Genomic DNA, 27,851 nt, shown 5'->3' on the forward strand with positions numbered 1-27,851 from the left:
TCCTGGGGGCAGGCTACTTACATTTTTAAGCTTCATTAATTACCTAGCCTGAAAATGGGGAAAATAATAGTATCTACCTATAGGATTATTGGGGATATCCGATGAATATAAAGACAGTAACACAGTGCCAGCATTTAAGAATCCCTCAAGAATTATTATTATGCACAGTACTATTATCTCAGCTGTGAACTGGGGGTGGTAATATTTGTCCTGCCTACTTCACAGAGCTGTTGTGAGTTAGTTAATGGAGAAAGTTATGTAGGTAATCATTATAAGTAGCCCAATTGTAATTTTTATTATCTTTGATATTAGTCTGATTGCTAATGCAAACTTTTTATTACTTTGAGGAGGTAGGATTTCTGTAGAAATTCTGTGAGAACTGGACCAAAGGTATGGTTATCTAGGCTGAGTGGAGTCCTGCAGGAATGATTTGTAACAATTTGTCTGAACAATGTTTGATTAAACTAAAAAGCTTCTGCACAGCAAAAGAAATAATCAGCAGAGTAAACGGCCCACAGAGTGGGAAAAATCTTTGCAGTCTATATGTCCAACAAAGGACTAATACTCAGAATCTACAAGGAACTCAAACAAGCCAGCAAGAAAAAAACAAGCAATCCCATCAACAAGTGGGCTAAGGACATGAATAGACAATTCTCAAAAGAAGATATAAAAATGGCCAACAAACATGAAAAAAGACTAGACATCACTAATTATAAGGGAAATGCAAATCAAAACAATGTAATATCACCTTACTCCAGCAAAACTGGCCATAATCAAAAAATAAAAAAACAACAGATGTCAGTGTGGATGTGGTGAAAAGAGAACACTTTTACACTGCTGGTAGGAACATAAACTAGTACAACCACTATGGAAAACAGTGTGGAGATACCTTAAAGAACTAAAAGTGGATCTACCATTTGATTCAGCAGTCCCACTACTGGGTATCTACCTAGAGGAAGAGAAGTCATTATACAAAAAAGATACTTGCACACACATGTTTATAGCAGCACAATTTGCAGTTGCAAAAATATGGAACCAGCCCAAATGCCCTCCAATAATGAGTGGATAAAGAAATTGTGGTATGTGTATATATGTGATGGTATATATAACACTCAGCCATAAAAAGGAATGAAATAATGGTGTTGGTAGCAACCTGGATGGAACTGGAGACCATTATTCTAACTGAGGTAACTAAGGAATGGAAAACCAAGCATTGTACATTCTTACTCATAAGTAGGAGCTAAGCTATGAGGATGCAAAGGCATAAGAATGATAAAATGGACTTTGGGAACTTGCGGGGAAGGATAGGACAGGGATGAGAGATAAAAGACTATGCATTGGGTACAGTGTACGCTGCTCAAGTGATGGGTGCACCAAAATCTCAGAAATTGCCACTGAAGAAATTATTCATGTAACCAAAAAAAAATAAACAAATAAAGGATGCCCAGAAATATTCTGAAGGAGGCATTTTACCAGATCTCCAAAGGTTATGACAAAAAGAAGAAAAAACTGACTACAATTTATATATCAGCAAGCAAGAGGTAGAGTTTCCTAAGATGGCTTCCTATATATTTTCTACAGCTTCAGTAATCCTTTTAAAAATATTTAGCAAAATAATATGTTGGCAAATTCTCACTCTTAAACAAACAAACAAATAAATAATTTGTCCAGATGCCTAGGGTTTCTACCAATTCAGGACTGCTTTCCAATTTCTCACCTTAAAGTTCTATTTTTTTGCTTTGTTTCGTTTTCTTTTCTTTTCTTTTCTTTTTTGAGACGGAGTCTCACTTTGTTGCCCAGACTGGTGTGCAGTGGTGCGATCTCAGCTCACTGCAACCTTTGCCTACTGGGTTCAAGCAATCCTCCTGCCTCAGCTTCCCAAGTAGCTAGGATTACAGACACGCACCACCATGCCAGGCTAATTTTTGTATTTTTAATAGAGATGGAGTTTCACCATGTTTGCTAAGTTCTATTGTTTTTGTTATTCAAATGTTTGTTTTTGTTATTCAAATGCTTGTTTTGTTATTCAAATACTATTATATATGAGTAATCCTTTTGGGAATGAAATGGCCACCTTACCTGGCAAAAAGTCTAGAAATAAACACCTGGAACATCACTAACCTCATTCTTAAATAACATATACTCACTTGATTACTGACTGTATTTAATACATTTCACCTTTGAGTTGAGAAACAGAGAGAGAGACTGAGAGATTCTCTAAGTAACGACTACAATTATGGTATGGAATGTATGGAGTCAAAATTACCACATAGAGCAATTATCAACTTGTGATGATGCAGATGTCATGAAAATAGATGGTTTCTTATTTATTCAGCAAACACTAGCAACAAAGTACCAAGGTGACGATGATCAAGTCTGTTTTCTTCTCCATTGCATCTCCAGTGCCTAGTATGGTATATAACAAATCAATAGTTGTTGAATAAGTACATAATGTGTGTCAGGCACAGTACTAGGAACAAGATGGACAAGATCCCTACCCTTAGTCTTGGAGAAATCCTACCTACATGCAAAATAATGAAGTTGGGCCCTTACCTTATACTGTATACAAAAATCAACTCAGAACAGCTTAGAGACCTAAATTTAAGAGCAAAAACTACAAACTTCTCAGAAGAAAACATAGGGGCAAATCTGCACAATTCTGAATTTGGCAATGGTTTCTTAAAATGATAACAAAAGCCGAAGCAACAAAAGAAAAGATAGATACATTGGACTTCATTAAAATAAAAAACTTCTGTATATCGAAAAACACGATCAAGAGAGTGAAAAGATAACCCACAGGAGAAAATGTTTGCACATCATATACCTGAGAAGAGTTTAATATCCATAATATATTTAAAGACTCCCACCACTCAATGACAAAAAGACAACCCAATTGAAAAATAGACAAAATATTTGAATAGATATTTCCCTAAAGAAGATATACAAATGGCCAAAAATCACATTAAAAGATGTTCAACATCATTAGTCATTAAGGAAATGCAAATCAAGACCACAATGAGATACTACTTCACACCAATTAGGATGGTTATAATAATAAAAACAAATGAATAGAAAATAAGTGTTGGTGAGGATGTGGAGAAATTAGAACCCTCACGCATTGCTGGTGGGAATATAAAATGGTGCATTTGCTGTGGAAAAGAGTTTGACAGTTCTCAAAAAGCTAAGCATAGGTTTACCATATGACATATCAATTCCACTCTTAGGTATATACCTAAAAGAATTAACAACAGGAACTCAGATATTTGTACATCAATGTTTATGGCAGCAGTACTCACAATAGCCAAAACGTGATAAGAACCCAAGTGTCCATCAACAGATGAATTAATAAACAAAATGTGGTATATACATACATGGAAAATTTTCATAAAAAGAATGAAATTTTGATAGGTTATAATATGGATGAACCCTGAAAACATGCTAAGTGAAAGAAGTCAAACGCAAAAGGACATATACTGTATAACTCCATTATATGAAATATCTAGAACAGGCAAACTTGTTGAGACAGAAAGTAAATTAGAGATCACTAGGGACTGGGAGAAGGAAGAAATGAGGAGTTAGTGCTTAATGGATACAGAGGTTTTTTGGGGGGATGATGAAAAAATTTTGAAATAGTGATAACGATGGCATAATACAGTAAATATAATTAAGGTCACCAATTATAAACTTTAAAAAAATGGTTAAAGTTACAAATTTCATGTTACATATATTTTGACACAATTTTTTAAAGTTGTCAAAAATATGAAAAAAACAAGGAAATTTGAAAATTAATGAGCTAAGAATCCAACTTAACAAATTGGAAAAATAGTCAAATAAATCCCAAAAGAAGTATGTTTTTAATGTTGAGCAAAAGAAGCCAGACATCAAAAGTATACACTGTGTTCCTACTAACATGAAGTTTTAAAAGAGACAAAAAAGAATTAATTTATAATGATAAATGTCGGAATTGTGGTTACTTGGCGGGTAACTGACAAAGAGAAGGCATGAGGGAGTCTGCTAGGAAGATGCAAATCTATATCTTGATCTGGTTGGTGGATATGTTAGTATATATGTAAAATTTTAATGAGCTATACACATCAGATGTGTGCATTTTACTGTGTAAGTTATTCATTAAGAGAAAAGTTTGCTGGGCGTGGTGGCTCATGCCTGTAATCCCAGCACTTTGGGAGGCCAAGCCGGGTGGATCACGAGGTCAGGAGATCGAGACCATCCTGGCTAACACAGTGAAACCCCATCTCTACTACAAATACAAAAAAATTAGCTGGGCGTGGTGGTGGGTGCCTGTAGTCCCAGCTATTTGGGAGGCAGAGGCAGGAGAATGGCGTGAACCTGGGAGGCAGAACTTGCAGTGAGCCGAGATCACGCCACTGCATTCCAGCCTGGGCAGCAGAGCAAGACTCCGTCTTAAAAAATAAAAAAGAGAGAGAAAAGCAAAAAAAATGCAGCATTTTCCATCAGGAAAATAATCCTAGAGAATTCACTCCCCCATTATCACATAAAGAAACTAGCTTCCTGGGAGCCCTAGGGCACCCTAAAGTCTGCAGACTTTCCCCTAAACATTCCTTATTTTGTGGTACTCATCCAGGTGAAGAATATTTCAAATATTTAACAACCAGTAAAGCATATATACTAACCAATCAGGAAGATGGCCAGCTAGATTGCAACAGCAGAGTCCTGGAGTCCCCTAATCATAATGGCAATACCTTCCTTTAGTTGCTGATCTTGCAGAGAGTGGCTGGAGCCATCAAAGCACAGCAGTCACTCAGAATTGCTCAGAGCAGTGGCTATTTACCAACCAACACAGTGTTTTGACAACCATTCTAGTCCTAAACCTTGCTTACCTGCTTACTGTCAACCTTTTCCCTCACCCACAGAATCTCCCTAGAGATTTTCCTCCACAATGTTGTAAGTGGCTTCTTGAAAATTGCCCTCAGTGTAGACTACACCTGCAAACCAAATAACAATGGGGGTAAAGGCATGACACCAATAGTCAACGAGAGCATTTCTCACTTGGTCAGTAGCATTGAGCATGATAAGGGATTACAGATAAATTTGACAAGGTTCCTGCCCTCAGGAGGTTCTGGTTAAGCGGATGGATGGGTCCTTTACTTCCCTCTGGCTGCTAGATTTGAGGAAATGCCTGAGGCATCTGCAATAGGCTAGACACACTTAAAGGAAGATAGTGGAGATCTGTATCTCCACTCTGTTGAACAGAGGGCCATGAAGAGTAGATGGGATGTAGGGATACATTGCTGGTGGGAGTGTAGCTAGGACAGTTATTAGGAGAACAATCTGGCAGGACTTAGTCAAACCAAGTATATGGTATCTGCTGGCTGATTTGTTCTTCACTGCCCCTGCTCTGCGCTGGCATCAGCAAGCTGCATCGGGGGCTGGATTCGACTAGTGGAAAGCACTAATTGGAGATGGGGATGGAGGAAGGGTACAGGCTATTTTTCTCTCTCTTATCTCTCTCCTATTTATAGAGGCATCTATATTTCTTCCTTCTCTTGCAGCTCCCACTAGGTGCTATGATTCCGGCTTTTGTCAGATGACCCAAACTCTTGGTTCCAAGCAATTCCTGCAGTTTAGATGTGGTAGGGGCTTCCTATTATTGCCAATCTCTAGATTACCTATGTTCCCTGTTTGGCTCTCAGCTCTTGTGTCACCTCTGTAACTATTCCCTGCATTAAAACCTTAGTTTTACACACGTAGACACACTGTTTTCCTGGTTTTACTCTAACTGATACGAATGTTACTTATGACTCAGTATTTCCACTGCTAAGTATAGGAATCCAGAGGAATTCTCACACATGAGGTAAGATGTATGAGGATATTGCCACAGCATCGTTACTAGTGTTGGTGAGTTGGGGGCAATGTGCACGTCCATTTCTGTGAAATGAGTGAATAAAATGGATGAATAATTAGGCATCATTAGAATCAATAGTCTAGATAGATACTCAGCAACATGGTTAGACTTTTTAAAATATATTGCTGAATGAAGAAAAGCAGAATGAAAATTTTACTACAACGTGGTTTATATAAAAATGTATGCATAAAAAACAAAAATGTACCTATTATAAGAAATCTAACGGAGAGAAGACATATGTCAACACTTAAGAATGACTGCCTGCAGGCCAGGCGTGGTGGCTCACGCCTGTAATCCCAACACTTTGGGAGGCTGAGGAGGGTGGATCACGAGGCCAGGAGTTCAAGACCAGCCTGTTCAAGATGGTGAAACCCCTTCTCTACTAAAAATACAAAAATTAGCCAGGCGCAGTGGCAGGTGCCTGTAATCCCAGCTACTCTGGAGGCTGAGGCGGGAGAATCACTTGAACTCACGGGGGTGGAGGTTGCAGTGAGCTGAGACTGTGCCATAGCACTGCAGCCTGGGCAACAGAGTGAGACTCCGTCTCAAAAAAAAAAAAAAAGAATGCCTGCAAACAAACATATGAAAAAATGCTCATCATCACTAGTCATTAGAGAAATGCAAATCAAAATCACAATGAGGTATCATCTCATGTCAGTTAGAATGGCGATCATTAAAAAGTCAGGAAACAACAGATGCTGGAGAGGATGTAGAGAAATAGGTACGCTTTTACACTGTTGATAGGAGTGTAAATTCAACCATTGTGGAAGACAGTGTGGTGATTCCTCAAGGATCTAGAATGAGAAATACCATTTGACCCAATGATCCCATTACTGGGTATATACCCAAAGCATTATAAATCATTCTACTACCAAGACACATGCACATGTATGTTTATTGCAGCACTATTCACAATAGCAAAGACTTGGAACCGCCCAAATGTCCATCAGTGATATACTGGATAAAGAAAATGTGGCACATATACACCATGGAATACTATGCAGCCATAAAAAAGGATGAGTTCATGTCCTCTGCAGGGACATGGATGAAGTTGGAAACTATCATTCTCAGCAAACTATCACAAGAACAGAAAACCAAACACCACATGTTCTCACTCATAAGTGGGAGTTGAACAATGAGAACACATGGACACAGGGAGGAGAAGAACACATACCGCGGCCTGTCAGGGGTTATGAGGCTAGGACAGGGATAACATTAGGAGAAATACCTAATGTAGGTGACGGGTTGGTGGGTACAGCAAACCACCATGGCACGTGTATACCTATGTAACAAACCTGCATGTTCTGCACATGTACCCCAGAACTTAAACAAACATAAAACTTAAAAAGACATAAAACTTTAAAAAAACATAAAACTTAAAAAAACATAAAAAGAATGACTGCCTATGGAGAAGGCAGAGGAACAGAAGTGGAGAATAGGGTTGCAAAAGAATGAATGAATAAGAGAGGGTCTTGCATACAATTGATAGTGTAGTGCCATGAATTTAAGATTAACCAATGCTCTGCACCTGAACTAGAAAAAAAAGTTGCCAGAAAAATAGTTATTTGGTGGCAATGAGATACAATTCAAAGAATGCTTTGTGGGTTATGAAATACTAAAATAATACCTGCCCCAAATCCAAGTTAGTTTGCAGTAATAGGAACAAAATCACAGGACAGATGGTGAAACAAGACCCAGAGCTTGTATCAGGTACTAGATAAAGCAGGAGGTGTCAAAATTCCATGGCAATTTTACGTGAATCTTGCTGATTTCTTGCCAGCTGCATCAGACATGAGCAGAGATTATGATTTGGAGTCTCATGGCTTAATATGTGTTTTAGTCAGTCCAGGCCACTATAACAAAATACCATAGACTGAGTGGTATATAAGCAACAGAAACAGTTCTGGAGACTGGAAGTCTGAGATCAGGATGCCAGCATGGTCAGGTTATGGTGAGGACCCTCTTCCCAGATGCAGACTGACTACTTCTCGCTGTGTTCTTACATGGCAGAAAATAGGGCAAGAGAACCGTCTGGGGTACATTAATAATGCTGGGCAACTCGCCCACAGTCTACATCTCAGCAGTTCTCCTTCAGTAAAATAGACCTAACAACAGTCTATGTTATAAGATTGTTATGGGATGCAATATGGGAATAATGTAAAGCTACACTTTCCAATAGAAATATAATGCAACCCACAAATGTGAGCCACATAAGTATCCATTTTCTAGTAGTCATTTTTAAAAGTAAAGAGAAACAGATAAATTAATTATAATAATATATCTTGTTTAGCTCCACACAACAAAATATGATTTTAACATGTAACCAACATAAAATATTACTGAGATATTTTACATTATTTTTCATACTAAATCTTTAGAGTTTGGTGTGTATTTTACTTTCAGCACATCTTAATTCTGACAAGCCACATTTCAAGTATTCATTTGCCACACGAGGCTGGTAGCAACCATATTAGACAATAGAAATAACAAGTATTTAGCCAAGTGCCTAGCACAAAGAGGCACTCAAGGAATATTGGCTCAAACACATTCCTTGGGTGTATCAGGTCGTTTTTACATTGCTCAAAAGAAATACTGAGGCTGGGTAATTTATAAAGTGGTTTGTTTGGCTCACAGTTCTGCAGATCATAGAGGAAGCATGGTAATGGCAGCTGCTTCTGGTAAGCTCCTCAGGAAGCTTACAGTCATGGCAGAAGATGAAAGGGGCACAGGCATCTCACATGGTAAGAGTGGGAGCAAAAGAAAGAGGGAGGAGGTGCCATACATTTTTAAACAACCAGAACTTGTGAGAACTCACTCACTATTGCAAGGACAGCACCAAGCTATTTATGAGAGATCCACCCCCCTGACAAAATACCTCCCACAAGGTCCCACCTCCAACACTGGGGATTACATTTTAACATGAGATTTGGAGAGGACAAATATCCAAACCATATCACTAAATTTATCCATAAGTTTTCTGTATTCCTTACTCTATCATAAGCATAGAAAAGATTTGTTGGCAACACAAGCTTGAAATCACATATTGTTTGGACAAACGGAGGCAAGATGGCGCAGTTCCGGGTTCTTCACCGTCAACTTTCCCATGCCCGGGAAAGACACGGGTCGACTGCGCAGGCGCAACCCGACTTCCGATGGAGAGAAACCGGAACCCACCTAGCCACGCCTACCGCCCCGCCCCCAACCCGCCTATGTCCCGCCCACTGCCCTCCCACTCCCGGGCCAGGACATAAAAGCTGCTCCCGGCGGGCATGCGGAGCCAACTTCCTTGGCCCCTCCTCATGCGCGGGACCCAGGAACCTTGTCCGAGAACGCCGGAGCGAACTTCCTTGGACCCTCCTTGTAGGTGGGACCCAGGAACCTCGTCCGAGAACGCCGGAGCGAACTTCCTCGGCCCCTCCTCGTGCGTGGGACCCAGGAACCTCGCCTGAGAACGCCGGAGCGACTTCGTCGGCCTCCACCGCTGGAGACCGGTGAACCTCGCCCATCCCTCACATTGGCTTGTAAATAAAGTTTTTTTTGCCTTGCCTACTTGCCTTTTCTCTGTCATTTGCTCTGGGGGTCGCATTAAAGCAAATCAGGTGGTGCCGAAACCCAGGAGGAGACCCCTCCTCAGGGCCCCCAAGGTCCGAGGAGCCTCCTCCTTCCACGCCCCAGACGGACCAGGACCTGGACAGCGCTTTCCCCACCTCCAAGTCTCCTAGGGGTGAGTACCTTCTGCCTCCCTCTCATATCCCTTGGCCAGAAGTCCCGCGCAGGCCCAAGGCTTTTTTTCCGGTCACCAGGTGACCCAGGGAAGTTCCCAAAGGCAGAGACGTCTGCCCAAAGGAACTCCATTCCGTTCCGTGGGAGACCCGTCCAGGACGGAGACGTCCGCCTGGAGGTAATCTCCATTCCGGCTCCAGGAGCCTCTCACCGGTCTCTGGTGGCTCCAAAGGACGCTTTGTAGCCAGGTAGAGTTCGGTTTCCGTTTCCGCCTATTGGCGAGAGGAAGGCAATGGGAAACCCCCAATCCAAAATACCTAGAGACTCCCCTTTAGGGTGTCTTCTAAAAAACCTCAAAACTTTGCAATTAGAACAAGATCTCAGGCGAAAGCGACTGGTGTTCCTCTCCACTGTGGCGTGGCCACAATATAAATTAGACAATCAGTCTCAATGGCCGCCTGAGGGCACTCTAGACCGTAACATTTTAACCGACCTCAGTAGTTTTTGTCAACGCTTAGGCAAGTGGTCCGAAATTAATTATATACAAGGATTTTGGGCCTTGCGTTCTTGTCCGGACCTGTGTAGCCAGTGTTCCTTGGCTCAAGTCATGTTGGCTAGGGACGCAGGCCTAACAAAGTCCGAAAAAGAGGAGTCATCTTTCCTGTCTGAGTTGCCCGAAGACCTTACTTCCCCTCCCTCCCTTCCACTCCCGCCGTATACCCCACCTCCCCCTCCCGCTTCGGCCCCACCTCCTCTTTCGGCTCCACCTCCCCCTCCCGCTCTGGCGGTTGTTCCGCCTCCCTCCTCAGCCCCTCCCACCATTGTTGAGGCTACACTTCCCTCCGACCCCTCGGCACTTCCGCCTGGTCATCTTAGTTCGCCTATCTCTGCCCATACCCGCTCTAAAGATTGCCTAACTGCCCCCGCTCCTACTCCCACCCTATCCAACCCCCCTGTGGTCTTAGCACCCTTGCGTGAGGTGGCCGGAGCAGAGGGCGTAGTTAGAGTTCATGTTCCCTTTTCATTAGCAGATCTTTCAAAGATTGAAAGACGCCTAGGAGATTTTTCTGCCAACCCTACAATTTATACCAAAGAATTTAGATACCTTTGCCAGGCCTACGATTTAACCTGGCATGATCTCCAGGTTATTCTTACCTCTACTCTAAACCCTGAGGAGCAAGAGCGCATCCTAGTGGCCGCCAGGCAGCATGCCAACCAATTACACTTAACAGACCCTGCGTTCCCACTAGGGGAACAAGCAGTCCCCTCTATAGACCCAGACTGGAACTATCAAGTAGGCCAGCCAGGCTGCCGAAGACGAGATATGATGACTCAATGTCTTCTGGCTGGTATGCAGGCGGCCTCAAATAAGGTAGTAAATTTCAATAAACTAAAAGAAATTATTCAAGGTCCAGATGAGAACCCGGCCACATTTTTAAACAGGCTAACTGAGGCTTTAATTCAATACACTCGGTTAGACCCAGCTTCCCCAGCCGGGGCCACTATTCTAGCATCATATTTTATTTCACAATCGGCCTCGGATATTCGGAAAAAACTCCAAAAGGCAGAGGATGGACCTCAAACTCCTATTCAAGACCTAGTCAAGTCGGCCTTCAAGGTCTATAATTCAAGGGAGGAAACGGCTGAGGCCCAACGACAGGCCCGCCTAAAGCAGAAGGTACAGCTCCAGACTCAAGCCTTAGTTGCTGCTTTGCAGCCTAGCCGTAACCCAAAACTGGAGAGCAAAACCCCCGGAGGCTCAAAGACAATAAAAGGGGCTTGCTATAAATGCGGTAACCCAGGGCATTGGGCTAATAGATGTCCCCAGAGTCCCCAACCGTCTGAGCCAGTGCGGCCGTGCTACAAGTGCGGAGTAGCTGGACACTGGGCTAAAAAGTGTCCTAACCCTCGTCTGCCAACAACTCCTTGTCCAGCATGCCATGAAGAAGGGCACTGGAAGTCTGACTGCCCCACCCTGAAAACGGGCATGGCGCCTCAACGTGATGTCCCTTCTCAGGACCCTGGGAGCTCCTTCCAGCTCTTACATCTGGATGACGACTGAAGGTGCCGGGACTCGGGGACCCCCATCACCCTCGCCGAGCCGCGGGTAACTCTCCTGGTAGCGGGTAAGACAATTAATTTTTTAATCGACAGCGGGGCTACCTACTCTGTTTTGCCGTCTTTCGAAGGGCCTAGCCTTCCCTCCAATATTTCTGTTGTAGGAGTCAATGGCTCCCCGTCCAGCCCTCGAAAAACCCCACCCCTTAATTGCTGCCTGGCCAACAACTATTTTGCACACTCGTTCCTCATTATCCCCTCATGCCCCACTCCCCTACTGGGCCGAGATGTTTTAAGTCAACTGAAAGCCTGTATCTCCATCCCTACTAGCGCCCCCCACCCTACCCGCCATCTGCTTCTAGTATTGACTAACTCAAATGACTCCAACAATCCTACTAACCCTTTCCCCGATTTCCCCATTCCTATCGACCCCCAAGTGTGGGACACCTCCACTCCTGTCGTGGCGGACCATCATCCACCAATACTTATAAAACTTAAGAAACCATCTCAGTTTCCAACCCGCCCACAGTTCTCTCTCTCTCCACAGCACTTACGAGGACTAAAACCAATCATTACTAGGTTACTCAGCCAACACATCCTCATCCCCATTCATTCTCCCTGTAACACCCCAATCCTACCTGTAAAGAAGGCAGATGGAACTTTTCGGTTAGTGCAGGATCTTCGTCTTATCAACGAAGCTGTTTGTCCCACCCATCCGGTAGTTCCCAACCCCTATACCCTTCTTTCTCTCATTCCACCTAATACAACACACTTTACTGTACTGGATCTAAAAGATGCATTTTTCACTATTCCCCTGCACCCAGATTGTCAGTTTCTTTTTGCTTTTACATGGGAAGACCCAGACACCCATACCTCCACCCAACTGACATGGACAGTGCTTCCCCAAGGGTTCCGAGACAGCCCCCATTTCTTTGGGCAGGCCCTAGCAAAAGACTTAGCCTCCTGTCCTCTTACCAATAGTAAAATTCTCCAATATGTAGATGACCTTTTACTCTGTAGTCCCACGGGACAGGACTCTCTTTTAGACACTGCGATCCTCCTTAATCATCTAGGATCCAAAGGTTACCGAATATCCAAACACAAAGCTCAACTCGCACAACAATGTGTCATATATTTAGGTATTGAGATCACTCCTACGACGCGCTCACTTACTACAGACCGCTTAACTCTAATACAAAATCTTTCTCCTCCTCAAGACGCTAAGGAAATTCAATCCTTCCTAGGCCTAGTAGGATTTTTCAGACACTGGATTCCTAATTTCGGAATCTTGGCTAAGCCTCTATATGCAGCTGTCAAGGAGACTCCCCAAGGACCTTTGTCTAACCCAAAGTTAATCTATAAACATTTCACTCACCTGAAAAACTGCCTTCTCTCACATCCTACTCTCTCACTCCCAGACTTCCAACGCCCCTTCCAGCTTTTCACAGATGAAAGACAAAAAGTTGCAGTGGGTCTTTTAGCCCAATCTATAGGCGCCACCTACCGCCCCGTGGCATATCTATCTAAACAATTAGACCCCACCGTACAAGGGTGGCAGCCCTGTCTTCGGGCCCTAGCAGCAGCAGCCTGTCTAACCCAAGAAGCAAAGAAACTCATTAGGGGTGGTAACCTAACAGTCTTCTCTACTCACCGCCTTCAAGATCTTATTGCCCACAGAAGTATTAGCCATCTAACCCCGTCCAGACTCCAACTCTTTCACCTCTTATTCATAGAAGACTCCACCATTGCCCTAGGAGTCTGTTCCTCTCTGAATCCAGCAACCCTACTTCCTGACCCTCTCAAGCAACCTAGTACTGAACACTCCTGTCCAGAACTTTTAGAGGCCCAACCACCTAGTCACTTACATTTACATGACCAGCCATTGGAAGGCTCACAGTTAACCCTATTTGTAGATGGCAGTTCTTTTATAAATTCTCTAGGAAACAGACAGGCAGGATACGCGGTAGTTACATCTTCTGCTGTCCTAGAAGCTAAGCCTTTACCACAAGGAACAACATCACAGCAGGCAGAACTTATCGCACTAACTAGGGCTCTCCTCCTATCCAGAGGAAAAACGGTAAACATATACACAGACTCCAAGTATGCCTTCTTGATTGCACACACCCACTCTGTCATCTGGAAAGAGAGAGGGTTCCTAACCACCAGTGGTACCCCTATAGTCAACAAAAAACAGATACTCAAACTGCTAGACGCTTTATCAGCGCCTTCCAGAGCAGCCATCATACACTGTAAAGGTCATCAGACTCCATCTAACTCGGTGGCGGCTGGCAATAACTTTGCCGACACCACTGCCAAGTCGGCAGCCGGATTCTCCACTCCCACGCTTCCCTCTATTTGTTTTCTCTCTCCTCAATATACCCCTACTTATACCCAAGAGGAAAAGACCAAACTATTACAAGATTCAACAGCCAAACTAGCCGCAGACAATTGGATTTACCTCAATAATAAATTAGTTATTCCTGAAACTCAACTCCACACCATTCTAAAAGACATACATAATTCCCTACACATAGGACCCAAAGCTTTATATAACCTCCTAAGCCCCCTCATTCACTGCCCCACACTCATGAAACACCTAATTATAATCAACCGACAGTGTTCCACATGTCTCAAGTCAAACCCTCAAGGCGCATTGCGCAACCCCCATCCGAGCCATCAACTCAGAGGGCACCAACCAGGCGAAGATTGGCAAATTGACTTTACCCACATGCCAAGGCATAAAAAATTCAAATATCTCTTAACCCTCGTTGATACTTTTTCAGGATGGATAGAAGCCTATCCTACTACAGGAGAAACCGCCAATATAGTTGCCTCCATACTCACTGAACACATTATTCCTAGGTTTGGCCTCCCGCTCACTCTTCAGTCTGACAACGGCCCAGCATTCATCTCCAAGGTAGTCCAACAGGTGGCAGCCCTCCTACACATCACCTGGAAACTCCACATCCCTTATAGACCTCAGTCTTCTGGTAAAGTAGAGAAGGCCAACGGGCTCATTAAGCAGCAACTCACCAAACTCTCCCTCGAGACTCGACAATCGTGGGTAACTCTCCTTCCCCTGGCCCTAACCCGGCTGCGAGCAGCCCCACGGAGTCCAACAGGCCTCAGTCCGTTTGAATTAGTTTACGGCCGGCCCCTCACCCTCCAGCAGTTACCCACCCTTTCTTCCCCGCTGGCAACTTATCTCCCATACCTCACCCTCTTGAGACAACTCCTGAGACAACATGCAGAACTAGCACACCCCTCTCCAACAGACACCTATAGCCCACATCTCTCTCTCAGCCCAGGAGACCAAGTATACTTAAAAGATATCCAAGCCAAAGATCTTCAGCCTAGGTGGAAAGGCCCCTATACTGTCCTCCTATCCACATACACAGCAGCCAAACTTCTAGGACACACGCACTGGGTCCATATATCACAATTAAAAAAGGCCCCCACAGAAGACAATCAGTGGACATCTACTAGACTTACCCCTACCCGTCTCAAATTCACCAAACTCTCCCAACCACCACATGTTCCCTGACCCCTTGCGCTTATCCCGATTTCTCGCCATACTCTATATAAACATAACAGAATTCCAATATCTTACCCCAGATCCCTACTTGCCTCCAGATAATAGCCCATCACAGTGGTTCTCCCGCTTACCTTTATAGAACATCTTCAGTGACAAGGTGTACCCTGTGATTACACTGAAGATGAAGTACTATTTCATACTTATATTACTATCTTTTTCTTGCATTTCAATCTCTATTACTAACCCAACTTTCATATGGAGATTCTCTATAGTTGAAACTTGGTCACACAAAAATAAACAGCACTCACAGCTACAAGGCACTGCTGACTGCCCCCCTTCAGGCTGCCAACCCCATCTTACTATAAATTTCACCCTATCGTGTTGCAGTGCGGCCGGAGCTAAGGCTCTCTGCTTCCTGCACGATCAGACACATTACAATTGTAAGACTTACTGGAAACAAAAGAACCTAGGATGCCCTTATATTTATTGTAAGATCCATTATGCAACCTTGAGACAGACGAAACCCACTGCTCTCTTCACCATTGCGAATCAACGAACCCCCCTTCAATACCAATTAAATATCAAAGACCCATGGGACCCCCGATGGGCAGACGGAGTCAAAGGTGGACTCTACACAGGCTACACAATCCTTAGTTCATATCCCATGGCTACTCTCCTGATAAAAAGAACACTTGTCCAGCAAAAATCCCTTCCTCAAAACATACAAGCCCTACAGAATTTAACCTTAGCCATACAAGCACAAGAACAGGCCTTACAAGATCAATTACACTCCTCCAATAAGGACCCCTTCTCATGGTTAAAACTAGTCCGTCAAGGGTTAAACCTAACACGGGCAGCCAACCTAACAAATCTCTCCCACTGTTTCCTCTGTGCGGCCCTTGAAAGAGCCCCTTTAGTGGCAGTCCCTTTACCTACTGCTTTCAAGGCTACAACTAACTCCATAGGCACCTCCCAAAAACCGTTCTTACTCCAAGTCCCACTATACCAAAGCCCAGAAAGTCCAATCCTTCCTTTCTGCTACTCTACCCCAAACACCTCCTGGTGTAACTATACCCAGCCACCCGCTAAGACCCAGACGGCTCCCATCGGAGGTTATTTCTGGTGCAACAAAACCCTCTTCAAGGTCCTTAATCACACATCCATTGGTCAATCCCTTTGTGTCCCAGTGTCCCTAGTACCTAGTTTAACCTTATATAGCAAAGCAGAAGTAGCTGAACTCATCATACAATTTAACCCTCCTCCTAATGATCTCCAAAAATGGGCTGTCTTCCTTCCCCTAGTCATCGGAGTCTCCCTGGCCGCCTCCTTAGTGGCGTCAGGGCTTGGAACTGGGGCACTTGCCCACTCGGTACAGTCTACCCAATCTCTAGCAGCTCAAATCCGAGAGGCCATAGAGGCTTCAGCTGAAAGCCTGGCCTCTCTGCAGCGTCAAATTACCTCAGTGGCCCAGGTAGCAGCACAAAATAGGCGAGCATTAGATTTACTGCCGAAAAAGGAGGAACATGTCTCTTCTTAGGAGAAGAATGCTGCTATTACGTAAACAAGTCAGGCCTAGTGGACACTAACATCCAAACCCTAAACAGGATTAAAGCAGAACTAAAAACCTACAATACCCCCTTCACCCCCAGACCACCAGTATGGCTGCTGCCCGTAATACAACAGATGCTCCCGTTCCTAATTCCCATACTAATCCTCTGTTTTGTCTTATGTCTCGCTCCTGTTTTAATCAAATTTCTCCGAGCCAAAGTTCAAGAGATCACGCGCGTCACCTTCAACCAGATGCTTCTTCATCCATGCGTCCAAATACCAACCGTAGACCCCAACCTCAACGACGTCCCTTAACAGCAGGAAGTAGCCAGACAGACCATGGCACCCCTTATCACTATTATCAATAAAAGGTTGGACTGTTTGGACAAACGGAGGCAAGATGGCGCAGTTCCGGGTTCTTCACCGTCAACTTTCCCGCGCCCGGGAAAGACACGGGTCGACTGCGCAGGTGCAACTCGACTTCCTATGGAGAGAAACCGGAACCCGCCTAGCCACGCCTACCGCCCCGCCCCCAACCCGCCTATGTCCCGCCCACTGCCCTCCCACTCCCGGGCCCAGGACATAAAAGCCGCTCCCGGCGGGTGCGCAGAGCAAACTTCCTTGGCCCCTCCTCGGGCGTGGGCCCAGGAACCTCATCAGAGAACGCCGGAGCGAACTTCCTTGGCCCCTCCTCGTAGGCGGGACCCAGGAACCTCGTCCGAGAACGCCAGAGCGAACTTCCTCGGCCCCTCCTCCTGCGCAGGACCCAGGAACCTCGCCCGAGAGCGCCGGAGCGAACTTCCTTGGCCCCTCCTCCTGCGCGGGACCCAGGAACCTCGTCCGAGAACGCCGGAGCGAACTTCCTTGGCCCCTGCTCCTGTGCGGACCTGGGAACCTCGCCCGAGAACGCCAGTGCGACTTCGTCGGCCTCCATCGCCGGAGGCCGGTGAACCTCGCCCCTCCCTCACATTGGCTTGTAAATAAAGTTTTTTTTTTGCCTTGCCTACTTGCCTTTTCTCTGGCATTTGCTCTGGGGGTCGCATTAAAGCAAATCACATATAAGTCACATACTTCCTCCATTTCAGCTATTCTTGTCCTGTTTGCTCCAAGAAGTAAGATGTTCCCCCTTTTTCCTTCTCATATGAGAAGATACTTGTTAGCCCTCAAGCTGCTCAGATGAGGGACTTTCCTGCTGAGAACCAATGTGAAGAGTGTAGCTTCGATAAAGGATTTCACTGGATTTTTGTACTAAATGTGAAGAGTGTAGCTTCGATAAAGGATTTCACTGGATTTTTGTACTAATGAACAAAATTTTATTTGGATGAGTAGATATTTAATGTGCTTTTATTACCACTGGAGTTAAAAGTATATTATAAATTCTTATGTCTTTAAAACTAGAGTGAGGATTCTTGGAAGATGGCAGAGTAGAAAGCACCAGGAATCTGACTTCCCACCTAAACAATTGTTCTAGCAGAATCTGTCGGACATAACTATTTTAAAACTTTGGGGTCTATTAAAGCTTGCAACTTCTAGGGGAAAGAGTTGGACAGTAAGCTGCAGTTAATTTCAGTGAATTTCAGCACAGTAATAGCCAATAGTAGCCAAATCCTACTCCTCGGCCCTGTATCAGGCAGCCGTGTATGTGTTCCTGGAGCAGTATGCACACAACTTGCTGGAATCAAGGTTGAAAAAAAAAAACCAAACTGTTCTCCAAACAGTAGGGCTCTGATTGCTGATTGTTGCTTTATGAAGGTGCAGAAAAAGAAATGACAGCCATTGTTTTGTTGTTGCACTTTGACCCACATTGTGGCAAACCGCACCTCCTCTGGCTGAAGCAACTTCCAGGGGATTAAAACGATTAGAGCCTTTTTCTGCCCTTCATTTTCTCTTTTCTCCATTTTCGAAGCCAGACATCGAAGGCTATGACACTCTAAAACAACTGTATATACAGAAGATATTAGAAAGTCACTGTGCATGCCCAGGGACAGGCTTAGAAAAGACCCAAGAAGACTGTAAGCTTATACTTCAGGCTATTTCCTCAGCACAGAGAGAGCCTACAACAATAAAAAACAAAAAGCTAGTAAACCCTGGGGAAGGAAAATAATCTGATTTTCAGAATTACCAGATTATTAGATTCAAAAGTCAAGTTTTCAACAACAACAACAAAAAAAACAAGAGATACAAAGAAACAGACAAATATGGCCCATTCAAAGGAAAAAATAAACTAACAGAAACTGTCCCTGAAAAGAACCTGATGGAGGATCTATTAGACAAAGACTTTAAAACAGCTGTCTTAAAGTTACCCAAAGAACTAAAAGAAGATGTGGAAAATATCAAGAAAATGATGTATGAACAAAATGGAAATATCAATAAAGAGACAAAACCTAAAAAGAAACCAAAAAGAAATTGGTTTCCAGAACTTTTTCTGGAACTGAAAAGTACAATAGCTAAAATTAAAAAAAAAACACTTGCTAGAGAGATTCAATGACAGATTTGAGCAAGCACAAGAATCAACAAACTTGAAGAAAGGACAAGGAAAATTATTGAATCTGAGGAATATAAAGGAAAAAAACTGAAGAAAACAGAGCCTAAAGGACCTGTAGGACATCGTCAAACAGCCCCACACATGCTTTGTGGGGAGTCCTTGAGGAGAAGTGAGAGGGAGAAAGGGGCAACGAGATTATTCAAAGAAATTATGACCAAAACCTTTCCAAATTTAATGAAAGACATGAATATAAATATCCAAGAAGCTCAATGAACTCAAAGTAGGATAAATTTAAAGACACACCAAAAGTATTACCATCAAACTATTAAAAGCCAAAGACAGAAAATTTTGAAAGCCACAAGAGAGAAGTGATCATCACATATAAGGAATCCTTAATAAGATTATCTGCAGATTTCTCATCAGAAACTTCAGAGTCCAGAAGGCAGTGGGCTGATATAAAGTGCTAAAAGAAAGAAACTATCAACTAAGACTCCTATATCCAGCAAATCTGCGCTTCAAAACCTGGAGGATTCACACTTCTTTGTTTCAAAACTTACCGCAAAGTTACGGCAATCAAAACAGTGTGGTACTGGTGCAAAGACAGACATATAGACCAATGGAATAGAACAGAAATAAACCCTCATAGTATCTTTAACAAGGGTGCTAAGATTATCCAATGGGGAAAAGATGATCTTTTTGACAAATGGTGCTGGGAAAACTGCCACATACAAAAGAATAAAGCTGGACCCTTACCTGATACCAATTACAAAAATTAATGCAGACTAGATCCATAACCTAAATGTAAGAACTAAAACTATAAAACTCACAGAAGAAAGCATAGGGCAAAAGCTTCACAACATCAGAATGGGCAATAATTTCTTAGATACAACACCACAAGCACAGGCGACAACAAAAAAAAAAACACAAATTGGATTGTATTACAATTTTAAAATTTTGTGCATCAAAAGATAGTTTTAACAGAGTAAAAAAGGCAACCCACAGAATGGGAGAAAATATTTGAAAATCGTGTATCTAATAAGGGATTAATATCCAGAATATAGAGAAAACTCCTAAAACTCAACAATAACAGAAAACATGATTCAAAAAAGAGCAAAGGACTTGAATAGACATTTCTTCAAGAAGACATACAAACAGCCAGTAAGCACATGAAATGATGCTCAACATCATGAATAATTAGGGAAATACAGATCAAAACAACAATGAGATACCACCCCACCCTTATTAAGATGGCTACTATTTAAAATAATAATAATGTGTTGGTAAGGATGTGGAGAAATTGGAACCCTTGTGCACTGTTGGTGGGAATGTAAAAGGGCACCACCAGTGTAAAATGGTGGTTCCTTAAAAACTAAAAGTAGAATTACCATATGATCCAGCATTTCCACTGTTGTATACACAAAAGAAGTGATAGCAGTATCAAAGTGATATCTGTACACCTGTGTTTATAGCAGCATTATTCACAGTAGTAAAATGTGGAAGCAGTCCAAGTGACTATTGGTGGATGACTGAATAAGCAAAATGTGGTATACGCATATAGTGGCATATTATTCAGCCTTAAATAGGAATGAAATTTTGACATATGGTATAACATGGATGAATCTTGAGGACATTATGCTAAGTGAAATAAGACAGTAACAAAAAGGCAAATACTGCATTATTCCACTTATATGTGGTACTTAGAGTAGTCAAATGGTGGTTGCCAGGGGCTGGGCGGAGGGGCGAATGGCAGTTATTGCTTAATGAATACAGTTTTGCAAGATGGAAAGACTTCTGGAGATGAATAGTCGTGATGGTAGCACAACAATATGATTGTACTTAATGCCACTGAACTGTATACTTAAAAATGATTAAGATAGTAAATTTTATGTTATGTATGTTTTACTACAATTAAAATTGGAAAAAATAATAAAGTTTTCTTAATGTTGTCTCTGTACCTAACATGACTAAGCACCCTCCTATTCTCCTTCCCATCACATCTCTCCTAGATTATCTTGGGCATCTGAACCTAAGCAGGTGCAACATATTCATTTCATTGCCTCCTTTAAGTCCGCTCCTTGGACTCAGAGTTGCCTTTACCTGCCTACTTCTTGGTTATCACTGGGCTGAGCTAGGAGTTCTGCCTACTGCTAGTCGCTGTGCTAAAGATAAATGTAGTATGAGGAAACTAACTCACCAGCGCCCTGGCAGGATCCTTCAGCCAGCCCACAGAGCAGTTGTTGCCTATTTGTCTTGGAAACTGCACACTCATATTTTTAGAAAGGGATAAACAGGTTCCCTGAGCTAGATCAAAAATCAGCTGGGAAGGGAGGTAGAGAAAACCCTGTTCCTAGTTCCTGAAGACCGTGAACCAGACTTGGAAATGCTAGGCTAACCCAGAGTAACCTGGGAACATTCAGCCTGACCTGGGTCAACCCTGATGCAAAGGAATATTTAGAGTCTTGGCAGGAAGAGACCTAATAATTCCATAGCCTTCCTTATGGATCATGGCTCCCCATTAGATACAGAATAAATTCAGTCTCTTTAAGCTGGTATTCAAAGCCTCCCAGGTCTGGCCTGCTCACCTATCTTCCCTTATTTCCCAATCCTTCTCCTCTCTATATCATTATAGGGCTACACTACAAACTCAACTTTGGTTGGGATAAATGTCCCCAACCAAATCTCATGTTGAATTGTAATCCCCAGTGTTGGAGACGGGGCCTGATGGGAGGTGATTGGATCATGGGGGTAGATTTCTCAGGAATGGTTTAGCACTAGCCCCTTGGTGCAGTTCTTGTTATAGTGAGTGAGTTCTTGTGAGATCTGGTTGTTTAAAAGTGTGTAGCACCTCTCCCCTTCCTCTCTCTTGCTCCTGCTCTGGCCATATGATGTGCCTGCTCCTACTTCAGCTTCTGCCATGATTGTGAGTTTCCTGAGGCCTCCCCAGAAGCTGAGCAGATGCCAGCATCATGTTTCCTGTGCAGCCTGTGGAACCACGAGCCATTAAACCTCTTTTCTTTAGAAATTACCCAGTCTCAGTTACTTCTTTATAGCATTGTGAGAATGGACTAACACAGGGTCCAAACTCCTGGGTTTTTCCTCAGAATAACTGTACTTTACTTTCTGTGATACTAATGATAAATGGAGGAGGATTGGGACAGACAGACATCCAAAGGACTAAAATTAATTCTGAGTCCTATATACCTTCACTGTTTTTCATACTATCTCAAGCCAACTTTTACCTTGTAAACCAAAAATAAAACTCTAAGGCCCTGCAACCATCTGAATGGACTTTCTCAGCCAGGGCACTTTTAAAAGTAAACCTGAGAGACTGGTTCAGGCCATGATGGGAAGTGGGGTTGGACATGCCAGATTATACCATTCCAGCATTAACATCAACACAGACTTTAAATGTGATAAGAAACATTTTACAGCCGGGCGCGGTGGCTCACGCCTGTAATCCCAGCACTTTGGGAGGCCAAGGTGGGCGGATCACGAGGTCAGGAGATCGAGACCATCCTGGCTAACACAGTGAAACCCCGTCTCTACTAAAAATACAAAAAATTAGCCGGGTGTGGTGGCAGGCACCTATAGTCCCAGCTACTGGGGAGGCTGAGGCAGGAGAATGGTGTGAAACTGGAAGGCGGAGCTTGCAGTGAGCCGAGATTGTGCCACTGCACTCCAGCCTGGGTGACAGAGTGAGACTCCGTCTCAAAAGAAAAAAAAAAGAAACATATTTTACAACCTATTCTCTCTGAAGCCTACTACCTGAAGGCTTCCTCTGCAAATAAGAACTTTAGTCTCCACAATCCTTTGTCTTAACCCAGACATTTCCTTTCTACTGATCCCAGGTCTTTAGATAAACAACCAATTGTCAACCAGAAATGTTTTAAACCCACCTTTAAGAAGCCCCTGACCCCCACTCCACCCCCAACACCCTACCCCACCACTTTCCATTGTCTCACCTTTCTGGACCAAACCAATGTATTTCTTAAATGTATTTGATTGAAGTCTCATGTCTTTCTAAAATGTAAATGTCTCCCAAAAATGTTCTAAGCTGCACTCCAACCACCTTGGGCACATGTTCTCAGGATCTCTTGAGGGCTGGGTTATAGGCCAGAGCCACTCATATTTGACTCAGAATAAATCTCTTCAAATATTTTACAGAGTTTGATTCTTTTCATCAACAACCTAGATGTGGGTTCTACCAGGCTGCTGCAGTTTTATCCTGTGTTTTCACAGATCACCTTTGATCATCTCATTATTTGAAATAAATACAATATGAAAAAGTTTCAGACTTGGTCAAAGTCCAAAGACATCTTGATTGCTACAAAAGCAAAGGAACTTAGATAATTGAGTATATACTGGAGTGAATCATTTAACATCTGTTTGTTTTCATTATTTTCCTTTAACATTCTTGTGAGAACTATAAAGTGACTTAAACCTGAATAACTAGTTTGACAGGTTTCTGTTGGGTGGGGACAACCAAAAAAAAAAAAACAAAAAATGTTCTTTAATCTCTCCAAGCCACTTCTGATATGTAAAAAATTCAAACCAGTTGTTATACTTTGCTCTGGTGCCAGAGGTTATAAAAGACAGGTAAGAGTATGACATTGGTACCAGTCTGCCAGGAACGAATCCTGGCTCTACTGTTTACTAGCTATGCAAACTGGGAAGAGTTACCTAACTTCTCTGTGCCTTGGGGTCCCATCTGCTAAAATGAGGATACTAATAGCACTTACCTCATCAGATTGTGTGAAGATTAAATTGACTATCACATACAGAGTGCTTAGAACATGCCTAGCATGTAGTTAAGTTCCCAGTAAATATTAGTGTTATAATGCAGAGGATTTCTGAAATGGGGAATCGATCTAGAACTAGTCAATGAATTTCAGTGATTTGTGGGTCTCCTTTGTGAAACAGCAGCATATGGTCTTAAGGTGGTAATATGAACATGAAAAACACCTTCTTTTCTCTTAACAGGTTGATCTCTCTTGAGCCCTTAACTGGGAATCTATCTGTGCTTAGTTCCTAGCTTCATGATCTTGGAGAAGTTAATTATTATCTGAGATTTTCCCAGGTTTTTTCAAATGTAAAATGGCGATAATAATTCCTAGCTCCCACAGTTGTAAAGGAGGTAAAATATGGAGAGTGCCTACTGCTGTCCCTGGCATAGGAGGCTTCTCCTCCAAACTCCTTCTAATACCCACCTTAGTTTTAGTGAGGACAGGTAGCTTAGAATTATATTTTTAAATATATTTTCCAAAATGAAACTTACCTTAATTTATTTTTATTTTTATTTATTTTTTTGAGACAGAGTCTCGCTCTACCGCCCAGGCTGGAGTGCAGTGGTGCGATCTCAGCTTACTGCAAGCTCCGCCTCCCGGATTCACGCCATTCTCCCGCCTCAGTCTCCCGAGTAGCTGGGACTACAGGCGCTCACCACCAGGCCCGGCTAATTTTTTTGTATTTGTTAGTAGAGACGGGGTTTCACCATGTTAGCCAGGATGGTCTCAATCTCCTGACCTTGTGATCCGCCCACCTCAGCCTCCCAGAGTGCTGGGATTACAGGTGTGAGCCATCGTGGCTGGCCAATTTATTTTTATTTTTCAGGAGGGGCTGCTGGTCCCCACCCTGTCCCTACTATCTTACTTTAATTTCACTATTTAAATAAGGCAAAGAAAAATTTTGTTTGAGAGACAGGGTCTTGCTCTATTTCCCAGGCTAAAATGCAGTGGTACAATCCTAGCTGGCTGCATTACTGCAGCCTCAAACTCCTGGGCTCAACTTACCTTCCCACCTCAGTGTCTTCAGTACCTAGAGCTACAGGCACACACAGCCATGCCCGGCTAGCATTTTTTTTCCCTTCCATAGAGATAAAGGTGTTACTATATGGCCCAGTCAGGTCTTGAATTCCTGGTTTTAAGTGATCCTCTCACCTTGGCCTGCCAAAGTGCTGATGAGACAGCCAGGTGGGAGGCGGTCCCCGGAAAATGTCCAACAGACAGGCGCACTGGGGTGGAGCCTCGCGAAGTTCACGCTGTTTTCAGCGGGGAGGAGCCTGGCCCCTTCACTTCCTGTGTGGAACCTGGGATTAGAATGGTCAAGCAGGAAGCATTCTAGCAGGGACTCTGGCCTAGAAAGAGTCCCTGTTAACTCCTTTTCACTCAATAAAACTCTGTCTTACTCACCATTCAAATTGTCTGCAAGCCTGAATTTTTGTGGCTGTGGGACAAAGAACACCATCTTTAGCTTCACTGAGGAAAAGTCCTGAAACATTTTTGACCCTCAACATGGGGCTCAAGAAGCGGTGAGTGAAATGAGGACTCAAAACCTGTCACTGTTGCTCCTAAGCCTTTTCATCCTCAGACTTCTGAGAGTGGGAGAAATCATGCCCGCACCCCCCATCGCTACCCAGCCTTTTCATGGCCTTTTCTTTCCTTTTTCGGGATGAACCAGAGCAGCGACTCCCCTCCACTCTCCCCTCCCTCCTGGGCTGGAACACATGGCCCAAGGTGCCGCGGTCAGCTGGCTGGTGTTTTCTGCCACACGCCCATGGAGTCTCCTCCTCCCTGGGCCAGAAAGGCCAGCTGTGACCGGCAACGATTAAACTTGTCTCCCTGGTGAAGGAACCACTTGCATAAGAAAAAGAGGTTCTTCCCCAGGCATTTTTTAAACTTTTTATCTTTCCTGTTCTCCACCCCATGAGTAGTAACTTTTAAAGTATTTTTCCTTTTAGAAGACGCTTTACTAAACCAGGCCCCCCCACCAACCGTCACTGTTTGTATTATCTACAAAGTTTTGGTTCTGAAATGAAGCCTTCCTCTTGTTTTACATCTTAGGGGCATTGCGTGTAACTCTTCGATAGGGCTTTGTTTAGCAATCCTGCCTTAGGGAATGAGCCTGCTCTGGTTTGATATCTGGATGTTTTCCTAGCCCTGCCTCTTAAAGAACCCCACCCGGGACTGGGTTTCTGTGCAGTTATGTGTGTGCGTGTGTGTGATGTCTGTAAAAAGAACTCTAATTAATTTGGCCTAAAGAAAGACAAGTACTCACATCTAATTTTTTTAAGGGAAGATAAAAGCTGTAATGCCTTTCAGTACATGTGACTTTAATCTTTGAGAAATAAAAGCAACCTTAAAGATTATTGGTAAAAAGCAGATGTCGTTAAAATGTAAATAAGTGGGCTGCATAATTCAGGTCAGATGCAAGGTTTGCTAAATGTTTTAAGGTTACAAACTGCTTTTTGGGTTTGAGAAATATGACTTGCTGGCTTCACAGCTGGTAAGGCCTGGGGTCATATGGAACTAACTACACCCTTAATTAAGAAGGCAAAACTTGGCTGCAGTTAGCACACAATTAGAACAACTTACCAGATTTTAAATTAACGTTAAAAATTCTAGGAGTTACCATTACATCATGTAACTGAGACTACTGGAAATAGATTTACATGCAAGGTGTGTAAGAACAATGTGTTTTTTTAGTAAAAGGTTATAAGGAGGCATGGAAATGTAAATTTTTGCCTAGGGTTAAAGGATTGTTTTGAGTTAGATAGGAAAAGCTGAAGGTTCAAGCAAGTGGTGCAACAATTATGGAAATTAATCTTGCAGAAGAGGTTCTTTCTGTGACCACATTAAATTCAAAAGGGTTATAAAAGGTTTTTGCTTCTTTAAAATTTCTGAGTCATCATTTTGGCAAAATTGTTTATAGTAATCTGGAACACTGTTTCATAATATCAAGTGCTTTAAACATATTTAACAGCCTTCCAAAAATCAAACTTAAGTTTCAAAATTGTCTTTCCTGACACCTGGCTTTTAGATAGTCCAGAGGGCCCCTGAGACATCCAGAAAAGAGAGGTAAACGGGATGATTTGACATGTTTAGGTAAATGAAATTGTCAAAATGGTGTTCAATCTTCTTTAGGTTATATTTTTGTGAATGATATTGATACATGTTCCAAAACTATGTGGAATTTTCCAAAATTCCAATGTCTAAGTTATGCTACCAATATAATTAAGGTTGTTAGGTTAACTTATTGTAAACCACAGAGAAAACCAAACTTCTTAGTCAGTTGTGTTTCTAAGTGTAACTACCCTGGACGTTTTGCTATTCACAGACAATTGTTGTCTTGTTTTAATCCTTTTCAAGAGATGATTTATAATAAGCCATAGAACTTTAACAGGTGCTCTCAAATACAGGCTTGTGATAACTTTTGTTATGCCCAGACCGTTTATTCCCCAAAGAAGACCACCAGAGTCCAGAGTCAAAGCCAAGCAGCAAGGATTTTTAATGCAAGTTCGAACTTGGTCCCTCTGTTCTACAACATACAAGAGGGCCCCGAACAATGCGTGTGCTCGCTTTTTATAGCCTGATGAAAACAGGATATGTAAGGTTACAAGGGAATTCTTCTTGGTTACAGCATTACAATTGGTTAACGTATTAAGTTATACTTTTAGCAGCTTTCTTATTGGTTCCTGCGCTTTTACAAACGGTTGTAACCTTATCGGAGATTCTCCAGGTGTTGTTTTTCTTTGAGATATATGGAGGAATGTGTTTGTGTCGGGCCCAGGAAGTGGAGGCATATGGGGGGATGTGATGTGTCGGGCTCAAGGCTGTGATATA

The 27,851-nt window shown here is 43.0% G+C and overlaps 1 protein-coding gene across 1 annotated transcript; it reads left to right on the plus strand.

Annotated features, from left to right (window-relative positions):
- The first annotated feature begins 10,206 nt into the window (after nucleotides 1–10,206).
- LOC108532484 (endogenous retrovirus group K member 9 Gag polyprotein-like) lies at nucleotides 10,207–14,620 on the plus strand. The gene is made up of 2 exons (XM_017876562.1): nucleotides 10,207–11,733; nucleotides 14,528–14,620. The coding sequence occupies exon 1, from the start codon at nucleotides 10,215–10,217 to the stop codon at nucleotides 11,667–11,669; it is 1,455 nt and encodes a 484-aa protein (XP_017732051.1). The 5' UTR covers nucleotides 10,207–10,214; the 3' UTR covers nucleotides 11,670–11,733; nucleotides 14,528–14,620.
- Nucleotides 14,621–27,851: the final 13,231 nt, after the last annotated feature.

The sequence above is a fragment of the Rhinopithecus bieti genome, unplaced genomic scaffold, assembly GCF_001698545.2.
Source record: "Rhinopithecus bieti isolate Rb0 unplaced genomic scaffold, ASM169854v2 scaffold_8675, whole genome shotgun sequence".
NCBI classification, from domain to species: Eukaryota; Metazoa; Chordata; class Mammalia; order Primates; family Cercopithecidae; genus Rhinopithecus; species Rhinopithecus bieti.